A 10,689-nucleotide genomic window follows, 5' to 3' on the forward strand; every position below is an offset into this window, starting at 1 on the left:
AAACTTCTAAACTTTCTTATTCAAATTTCAAACTATCACATTTCTTTGTATCTATTCGACACATCCCTGTCAGAACTGCCTAAGTCTTTCGGCCTAAAAGGAGATCAGATCAGGTGAACTGCCAAATCACTTTAATGAAAGTGATTTGGCATCCTCACGGTCCACAAATTTCATAAAGACCGTGAGGTCCTCGTTGGATGAAGTAATGGACGATGAAGATGTCAAATCACTTTCACGGGTCACCTGATCTGCTCTCGCCTAAAAGCTTGCCAAACCTCAAGTTCCTTTGACTGACCAAGTTAGGCAGCGTAATCATGCCAAGCGTGACGTATATATACTCAATATTCAAACATGCCAAGTGAAATTGCTAGGGTTTGGTCCAAACCTAAACCTTCCATCACACATTGGCTGGCTTCTGGTTGGTAAAACCCTTGAGGACCCATACGCTCAACTTCGATCTTGTGAACACCCCTGCTTTTCGAACTTGTGATGTCCCGTCAACTTGATATTCACGAATCACCTTTACTAGATGAGTGGAACCCTTGTGGGCAACTACACACAAATATTAAGATATAAGGAAATCTAGCCTAAAAAGTGTTACTAACGTGTTAAATGATAGTTTAAATACAGGAGATATATTGAAAATATCATATATTTTGTCATTTTATCATCTTTTGAAAATCCGTGGTAAAATGGTAATATCTCAAGTTATCATCGGTACTTGTGACCATGCTTCAAAAGGTTCGGTACGATATTTTTTGTTTTAAAATATTTGGCAAACCGTTGTATTTTATATATGTGCCATCAAGGAAAAAGATACACTTCATTTTCCATGGTCCACTCAATATTAATCCCCCACCAATCACAGAAAATCAATAGTTAAAAAATGTTGTTTTCAAGTCGGTAGAGGTGTTCTACCAACTTGTGTTTCTATCTACTCTTGGGTAAAAAGATGGACGTATTTGCCATTGAATCACTAAATAGGACATGCTCCATTGTGTTTTCAAAATAAGCAAGAGAGAGAGAGAGAGATTTAGGTGTACAATTTGAGAAATAAAGTATCATATTCTTCTAATATATATATATATATATATATATATATATATATATATATATATATATATATATATATATATATATATATATATATATATATATATATATATATATATATATATATATATATATAGGGACAGGCAATCACTTCACACTTCCACATTTCCCATGGAAGAGAAGCAACAAAAATAAAAAGTGTAAACACTGTATGGAGTATAGAACGCAATCATCAACATCATTAACACTGTATAATACTCATTAAGTATAATTACATATTATAATTGTCAATAAATCTTTCTTCAAAGGACAGTTGATAAATGTAGGAGATCCTGATGCCTATGCGCGAGCCGCCTCCAGTAAGTTCGTGTCCTTGTGCTTGCCGATGTGCCCATAAGGTGTGGCCGAAGCTAGCCTGTAAAGAAGAAGGAAGCTCAGTAATCTGCCCTAGAGTGAGGACTGATTCATTGCTTTGAATATGAAGACAGAAGACAATGTGAGTCACAACAAGAGCAAGAAGCGTGCAAGGAAGCAGCACAATGTAACTGACTGCATGGACAATGCTAAATGAAGACTCCACTAGTGACAAGTACCAATTCGAACCCATATATGCGTATCAGAGTATGGAACGTGGTACATGTTTATTGACCCATCCAGCTCCGAGGGAGGAACAGGTGCAACGTGGTTGCACACTTTTAGTGTGCTGTCTGCATCTCCTGTGCAGCAGCACACTAAAAGTGTGCAATCACATTGCACCTCATCCTCCCTCTCTAGGACGGGGACTTAAACTTGGTTTCCTACCCACAAGCCCGAGGTCATGTCAAAGGAACCATGTCAAGATGGCTATTTCTAAAAGGGGGGTAATGCTTCTTACCCTCGTGGTTAAGGAACTCTCCAGTGAAAAAAATGTAACATTTGTATGTTTTTCAGTGTTTTTTACACATCTGGTTACATATTAAGTTTAGTAGGAAACTGACCTTTGGATTATATTTTTCTGACGTATCTGTCTGATTTTACAAGGCTTGAAAAATCAAGACCTACAATGTACCAAACATTCAAACATAAAATATATATATATATTTTGCATCTAAAAACTATGATCCAAAGATCAGTTCCTACTATTTTGATCATGTAGTTAGATTTGGTCAAAACAACATTCCACTATGAGTTTTAATTAGGGGTGTCAACGGGTCAGGTTTGGTTCGTACCCAGGTGGAACCAGACTTGGGCCAGATTTTAGGGTATGGTATCGGGTCTGGACCTGGGTCTAATTGGGTCCACTATAAGAAAAATCATACTTGGACCCAATAAGAAGTACATGAACAAAACCCGGACCATACCCGGTAAAATCATATTTTTTTATTATTTTTACATTGAAAATTTGCAGGTCTTAATCGAAACACAGGTCCTGTCCGGGTCCAGGTCTGGTATAAAATTTCACAAACTATACTCGTGTCCATGTATTAATCGGACCTTTAGGTCCAGACCCAGGTCTTGATCGGGTCTTCTTATTTATCACCATACCCGAACCCTATAGAATTTGGTTAGGGTCGGGTATGGGTAAACCAGGCCCGTTGACACCCCTAGTTCCAATCAGGGAGCACCTTACCTACCAAGTTATTAGCAAATGCTATCCCTTGTAGGTGAGGGCCGTGAGGCCAATATCTGCAGTCACAATGTGTACTGGCCTGATAAGCCACACAGGAATAATGCCCAGATGGGCCACGACGACCAATCATAGAGAGCATGATTTTGAAAGACTAATCGGAGTTAGTAAGAAAGAATCAAACGGAAAATACCTGTCCTTCCTCTTCTCTAGAAATCTCTGGAGCGACTTTCTCCTTGCAATAGGTAGATCTGCAGATTTAACACGTTACTCTTAAATTAGTGCCTCGAACAATCATTTTGCATTAGCGTGTCAACCAATGACATATGGTCGTTCAACACACAAGCATGGATATGAAAGACGACTCTTAGGAACAAAATCACCAGCACATCGGATGAAATTCTCTTGATCAACTTGTTTCCCGCACCCAAACCCATTTCAATGAAGTCAAGAGTCCCTTATTTTTTTATTTGGTAGAAGTGGTTGTTTTGACTTAATTTAATCTCATCGATCATTCAACATGGTAGTTTTAGAGGGAATGTGTTTTGTGAGGAAAGAAAACATACTTTTTTGAGTAAAAAAAATGGTGCATTTATATTCATCGATTTTGGAATTGTAGAAAAACCTACATACATCAGATTTTGGTATTCCAAAAGCCGATTCCTACTAAACCAAACATAAAAACCGATTTAACAAAAAAATGAGAAAAAAAGTTTTGCTCAGTTCTTGATTTACATTGATCTAAGCTCCAAAGGCAAAATCTAACCATTAGATAATGTTTAGCATATTCTATTTATTATTTTCATGTGTAAGTTATGTTTTATATCATTTTTAAACCACCTTTATTTTCATGAAATGTGAGACATTGATCTTTACTCTCTCAAAAATGAAATCTTATGAATGTCTCCATAAAAACATGATAAAATTTCAAAATAAATAATATTATACAAATAACAAAAATTTTTTTTTTTGGGGGGGGGGGAGGGGGGGTTACGTTGTCTTTTGAAAGAGTATCATGAAACCTCCATATTTTCAAAATACAGCCTAGATTCCTGTCAGACATTATTGCTTATGCCTATTATTTTTACTTAATCGAAAGATTACCACCGCCGGGCACAACTAGCAATACAAAACTAGACAGAGAGAGAGGCGCACCATGGTCTAATCCGTCAGGTATCTGGCTTTCATCAGCAGCAGAAGCATTACCACCACCACCACTGAATCCGGAACACGTGGAGCGCATCGGTGCTCTCGAAGCTCCCCTCGGCGAGTTTTTCCCGCTCGCCATCAGCCTGATGAGCTTCTCGGCCTGTAAAATCCCGATTTTTCACAACAAAAAAAAATCAAAAACTTAATTTCAAGAACTAAAAAAAATAAACACAGCAGAAGAAAGGAGGAGGAAGTGGTTAGAGAGCGGAACCTTATCGGAAGGAACGTTGAAGACGCTAACCGTCCCGTTATAAAAAATCGTCATCGGAGCGGTGCCAGAAGGACTCTCAGGCGGAATCCCACTAAAAATTCCGGAGATTTTAAAAAAGAAAAGAAGAAGTACGAAATCAACAAAACGATCACAAAATCTTCAAGCAGAAAACCTTGGCTTTCCCATCGAAAAAGGCGAAAAGAATGTACCTAGTCGCCGAATTGAACACCGGGAAAGAGAAATTAACCGGCCGGCCCACCGATGCCGGCCCGAACCGATTCTCCGGCGGAGTCCCGTCCATCATTTTCGCGGCGATTATGCTCTTCAGTATCTCGGGATTGATCTTCGACATCGTCCTCTGCAAGCCTGTAAACATCCGCAAAAAGAGATCACAGAAAACGAATGCATCAGTCTTCATCAAGATCGGATCGAAACAAAAAGAGATCACAGAAAACGAATGCAAGCAAACTTACTGCGAACGCGACTTTGCGCGATCGAAAGCTTTTCGCTGTCGAAATTCGACGCGTTCTCCGATCGAGAACCGAAGAAATCGAACTCGACGATCTCTTTAGACATCTTTGATTTACTGCTAAAAAACTGATAAAAGAATGAAGCTAAAGTAGAAGAAAATGAATGAAGAAATCGGGGCTGAAGGGATTCATAAGAAAGAAAAGGCGCGTGCGAAACCCTTGAGGGGAAAGAACAACTTTTAAAGCCGGACCGCTTCGTACTGCCTTCAATTTCGTCACGTGCTTTTTTCGAGAAGAGCACCGTTTTGCACGTGGCGGTCGGCAGCTGTGGACAGCTCAGCAATACCGCACGTTGGATGATCCCGATGTTCTGATCGGATGGCCAAAGCATGTCTTGTTGTTACGAACGCATTGGAGTACAGCTAAGGGGTGTCAAACGGGCCTGGTTTACCCGAACCAAACCCTATAGGGTCCGGGTATGGTGATAAACATAGTGACAAACGTTTTTTTTTTTCGGCAAAATCTCGTTTGTCAAAAAACTCGCGAGAAATTGAAAACTTTTCATTAATCTCGCATTTTTTTGGTAAAATATCGGCAATAAAAAAATAAATTAAAAAATATAAAAATTATTTTTTATGAGAAAATATTAAAAAAAAAAATTAAAAATAAAAACACACAGTTTTTTAATGATAAATAGCCGTTTAAAACATAAATATCACATTTAAATCATGGTATTTATGTTTTTTTTATAAATCTTGGGATATTTTTATAAATCTTGCGAGAATTTGCCGTTTTAAACTTTCAAGCAATTTCTCACGATATTATCGTGAGATTTTTCATAAATCTCGGGATATTTGTTACTGAGGTGATAAATAAGAAGACTTGATTAAGACCTGATAAATGGACCCTAGTATAGTTTGTAAAATTTTATATTAGACCGAAACCCGACCTGAGTTTCGATTAAGACCTGTAATTTTTTAAAGTAAAAATGATAAAAAATATGATTTTATTGAGTATAGTCTGGATTTGGTTCATGCAATTCTTATCGGGTTCGAGTATGATTTTTCTTGTGATAGACTCGATTAGACCGGGTCTGAACACGATACTATTCTCAAAAATCTGATCCATATCTAATAGATGTAGGATGACTCTGAGGGTGGAGGATTTATGTTGCTGCACCTGATCACCCTCTTTCTATTGCTACTGCTGGGCACCATGGCTGAAGATCAGCGACATATTGAAAGTATGCAATCACATTGCACCTGCTCTTTCTAGGTTGGGCCTGGAGACAGTTTTGGATAAGGGTTAGCAGACGAAGACGAAGACAGTATAAAAACAGTATAAAAACAAAAATTTGCAGGAGAAGACGAAGGACAAAATTAAGGGGCAGATCATCTCTCCTTAACATAGATTTTCCATACAAGACACCAAAATTTAAAATAGTATATTAATTAAATATCATTGTGGATCAGGTCCTAATTTCTTGTCCACTGTATAGAATATGCTTCCCGTGTATATTAAACAACTAAAAAAAAAAGAAAAAAAATTGAGGCCTCTGTTGAAGCGCAGGACACATTGGTCTTGTCCCATGTATCTCCCACAGGGGTGATTGAACACATATTCCTTCAAACGTATCAAGGAGAGATCAAATAAGGTTTTGAAATAGAAAAAAGTGATTGTCACAAAATGTCCTTGTTGTGGTGGGGTTTGACATGCGATTTTATTATGTGCTTGTGGGTTGAGAAGGAAGCGTAATTGATGCGAAAGTGTTGTACAATGCACTTGATGATCCTAATCAACCTTTGTTAATACCCAATGGTAAGTAAATATATATATTTTGTATATAATTTACAATGATTAATAATTTTTGCCAAGCTAAACTAATGTGTGTACATAGGTAAATATTATCTTACAATGGTGGATATCCAAACATTATTGGTTTTATAATTCTACGCAAAGGATGTTTTGTTTGTTCATTTCATCTAATCTTGGAGAAGCCCTATGAGAGCTGGAAAGATGAAATCACTACAAGAAACCTGTGGATTAGCGACGACCTAAATCTGTCGCTAAGCCGTCGCTAAAAAGTTTAGCGACGGCTTAGCGACGGATTAGCGATGGATAGAGGCCATCGCGAATTTTTGCTCGCTAATTGGCGAAAAACTTATCTGTCGTTAATTCCGTCGCAAATTTGCGACAGATTAGCGACGGACATTATCCGTTGCTAATCTGTCGCTAAATTTTAAAAAAAAAATAAAAAAAAATTGATCCCTGTCGGGCGGTATTCCGGTAGCAATAAGCCGGACTTATACCGCACCCGACAGGCATTTCACAGACTTGTATCGTCCTCCGTGAACCGGTGCTCTCCGGCATCGCCGTCCTCCGTGAACCGGCGTCGCCTTCCTCCAACAATCGCTCAGCCTCGTCGCCATCCACCGTGAAACGGCGTCCTCCGAACTCGTCGCCGTCCTCCATCGTCATCGTCGCCGTCCTCCGACGTCGTCACCGTCCTCTGGTGTCGCCGTCCTCCATGAAACGGCGTCCTCCGAAGTCATCGTCGTCCTCCGGCGTCGCCGTCCTCCATGAAACTGCATCCTTCGAAGTCGTCGCCGTCCTCCATCGTCGCTGTCCTCCGTCGTCGTCGTCCTCCATCGTCGTCGTCCTCCATCGTCGTCGTCCTCCGGCGTCGCCGTCCTCCGACGTCGCCGTCCTCCGGCGTCGTCGTCCGCCGGCGTCACCGTCCTCCAACAATCTGCCTCATCGCCATCATACTCTCCAGCGCACTCTTCGACGGGGAGAGAGCGGTTTAAATCGCGCGTTGATTTAAATTTTGAACGAGGAGAGAGGGAAAATTTCGCGCTCGGTTTAAATCGAAAATTAGCGAGGGATTTAGCGAGGGAATTTTTCCGTCGCTAATTAGCGACGGAAAAATTCCCTCGCTAAAATGGTTTTCTTGTATTGAGAATTAGCGACGAAAAATTATTGTCGTTAATCTATCGCTAATTAGCGATGGATTAGCGATGAAACAACTTTCATCGCTAATCCGTCGCTAATTAGCGACAGATTCATGAAAAAAGTTTTCTCTAGCTAATTTGTCGCTAATTTGCGACGGAAAAAATTCATCGTAAATTTCCGTCGCTAATTAACAATTTTCGTGTAGTGAATGTTCCAATGAATAATCGAATTCCATTTGATATAAGACTGAATTTGATTATGTTTAGATGCATTTGGTAAGTCAAAATCATAATCGATTATAATTCGATGCAGATATGGTTTTCATTTTTTGTTACCATATCTGAATCCATTTACATGTAAAAAAGTGGATCTGGTATGAGCGTTTCACCATCTAAACCCAAGTTCGAATCCATTTAGCCAACATCCCATTAGTCATACATGGCGTTGGCTAAAACCGGTCTGAATCCAAACCATTTTCTACCCTACACCCACTTGCTTCCATTGTGATGCACACTCAGAAAAAGGCACAACATTTCCTATGGAATTTAAAGGCCACTGAAAATTCAATTATTAGAAAATCTTGAATTCCATTAGTTTGATTTGAACCATGTTCCCAACCAATTCCTTGAAGCCAAATACTATTATACACAATTGAGTTTTGTATTGGCTGGCAGTTGTGGGCCAATATGCCACAAATGATCCTCAATGAGAGTTTGGTTCTACTCATCCCCTATATCATCCCCCATTTTTGTACCCTTATTAAATCTTATGATGCATGATGTTTTGATAAAATTTGACCTTATAAATGGATTCATCGTGGCCGATTTAATAAGAATCAACCATTGGATCATATTATTTTTTACAAAAAATATCAATTTTTTAAATCACAAAATTTTATGTTTTCTCAATCATTGATTTTTCAATTGCCAAAAAATCTTGCACATAAGTCATATTTTGGCACCTTAACCATCCATCAACCATTGGATCATATTATTTTTTACAAAAAATATCAATTTTTTAAATCACAAAATTTTATGTTTTCTCAATCACTGATTTTTCAATTGCCAAAAAATCTTGCACATAAGTCATATTTTGGCACCTTAACCATCCATCAACCATTGGATCATATTATTTTTTACAAAAAATATCAATTTTTTAAATCACAAAATTTTATGTTTTCTCAATCATTGATTTTTCAATTGCCAAAAAATCTTGCACATAAGTCATATTTTGGCACCTTAATTATCCATCTTCACTAAATGAATGATGTATTTGATCAAAACAACCTTCATCAATGAAATCCCCAAAAGGGATATGAAGATGGGGATGACATAGGGGACAAGTGGAACCCCATTTCCCCCCAATGAGCTTCTTTTAGGCCTGATGACTTTGGTACGACCAAGCCATGATGTAATCATCCTACCTCCATATTCGGCATCATACCAAACTACTTACCTCATTAAAAACATTTGATAAGATTTATTTTTCCTAAACATTTTAATGGTTGATGAAGGTGGTTGAAGGTCATTGTGACCTTACTGGAGGGAGACACTTAGCCTTAATGGCTAGCCCCAACATGTTCAAGAATGTTGGGACATTAGTGAGCCCTAGCTGCCCGTTGGTGGGTATAGGCAACTCGTTGAGGGTGACACTTTGAGCCATTATGGGTCCATACTACCTGTTTGGACCTTAATGGGTGCATACAACATGTTTGGACCTTAAAGGGCTTTTATGGATCCATGCAAACTGGGTCTATATAAACCCCAGCTACCACAGGTCAAGTCATTTGTGAATTTTCTATTTCTATATATTTCTATACTCTCTTTAGTTTTCCTCTTGCAAAGCTATTCAAGGCTTGTCTACTCAATGCAAGGAGTAATCAACAATGCACGTGAGGTGCATGCTAGGTTGTATCCCAGAAGCAAGGTTGATCACTATCCCTTTGCACCTGGGTTCAACCTCGATGGGGAAGCTATCACTTTTAAGAAAGTGCCTTTATAACACCCCAAAATTTCAAATTTAAAAAAACATAAAATTTTAACCCAATTTTTTTTTAGTATTTTAAAATGTGACAACGGAATTAGATGGGGTTTAAAGTTGGACAACTCTGGCAAGTTTTAGAAATATAAATGTCAATGTTGGACTAAATTGAGTTTTCATTTTGACTTGGATTCAAGTCCGCACCCATAGTAATCGTAGTAGAAACACTACTCTACAAGAATAGAACAAAAAACATATCCATTAATAACTTGACAAAATATCATCATCCACAATTAACATGCTCACAATGTAAATCCAAACATCTCAATCTAACTAAGATAAACAAAATCCTAAGATCGGTCAAGGAAGATAAAAAACATGGTTTTCGGCCTCACCACCGCATCGCACCATCGCTTTGTCGTTCATTCATCACCTTCACCCCATGAAATGGGGTCAAACTCTTACGAGTAGGTAAAATAAAGCACAAATATAGTAATTGAACCACACTAGAACATTCATCAACAATATGATATCATTGTTCATCAGTTTAACATAATCATGCTCTCACAACATATCAAGCAATTAAGATGTAACTATAATGAAAATAGCTAGCAACTGATATCTTATTATTGAGAACAATTGACAATTGATGTGTCATTATAAGATTTTTTTTTCTTGATTATGCCCCCAGGTATGTAGACGGTGACTTCATCATATCTATTGAGGTAACTACAATGTTTATTATGCTACAAGTCTTTTTTTTCATAATGCCTAACATACTGGATCCCTACCACAAGCGAGTGATTTGTGATCAAGAGAGACCCACAAGGGTTAACTAGATTATAATTTGTACTACTACAGTAGATGAGGTGTATCACTTATGGATAACTCCGACCTCCCTAACTTTGAGTGACAAGAGCTCAAAAGACGTTATTGCTTGTGAATTCAAGTTAGTATGACATGTCACTTAAGGTTGTACCAACCTACCTTTTTCAAGGTAGACCAAAATAGTGTAAATGGGTTACAGGGTGTTACTTTCCTTTCTTATTGTGATTAACCGTTTATGTACCTCAATCTATGAAGTAAACAAGGCTCAGTAGCCCAAATACCCTCTTCAGGTAATGATCATATCATGACATTGTTATATACCCAACCCATTCATGTGCTCTGGTACCTTTAGCCTAGGTGAACACCTCGCTGGTGAAAGT

General features: G+C 38.3%; 1 protein-coding gene across 2 annotated transcripts; it reads right to left on the reverse strand.

Annotated features, from left to right (window-relative positions):
• Positions 1-1,265: 1,265 nt before the first annotated feature.
• Positions 1,266-4,758, reverse strand: LOC149851497 (protein TIFY 9-like). Of its 2 annotated transcripts, XR_016433537.1 has the most exons (7): positions 4,553-4,758; positions 4,289-4,445; positions 4,080-4,170; positions 3,815-3,968; positions 2,853-2,910; positions 2,031-2,090; positions 1,266-1,468 (listed from the first exon to the last, which is right to left on the reverse strand). XR_016433537.1 is itself a non-coding variant. In XM_090015279.1 (6 exons), exons 1-6 carry the CDS (start codon positions 4,653-4,655, stop codon positions 1,393-1,395), a joined length of 639 nt encoding a protein of 212 aa, XP_089871405.1. In that variant the 5' UTR covers positions 4,656-4,738; the 3' UTR covers positions 1,266-1,392. The 2 variants fall into 2 exon arrangements, 1 of the variants encoding a protein (XP_089871405.1); XM_090015279.1 differs by lacking the exon at positions 2,031-2,090 and having other exon boundaries at positions 4,553-4,738.
• Between the last annotated feature and the right edge of the window lie 5,931 nt (positions 4,759-10,689).

Source organism: Nuphar pumila, chromosome 1, assembly GCF_984573655.1.
Source record: "Nuphar pumila chromosome 1, dmNupPumi1.hap1.1, whole genome shotgun sequence".
NCBI lineage: Eukaryota > Viridiplantae > Streptophyta > Magnoliopsida > Nymphaeales > Nymphaeaceae > Nuphar > Nuphar pumila.

Coding starts and splice junctions, on each gene's coding strand:
- LOC149851497 (XM_090015279.1), bottom strand. CDS start 4,655: ATGTCTAAAGAGATCGTCGAGTTCGATTTCTTCGGTTCTCGATCGGAG. Junction 4,171..4,288: donor GTGTTCAATTCGGCGACTAG/GTACATTCTTTT, acceptor CGGAATTTTTAG/TGGGATTCCGCCTGAGAGTC. Junction 3,969..4,079: donor TCAACGTTCCTTCCGATAAG/GTTCCGCTCTCT, acceptor GGGATTTTACAG/GCCGAGAAGCTCATCAGGCT.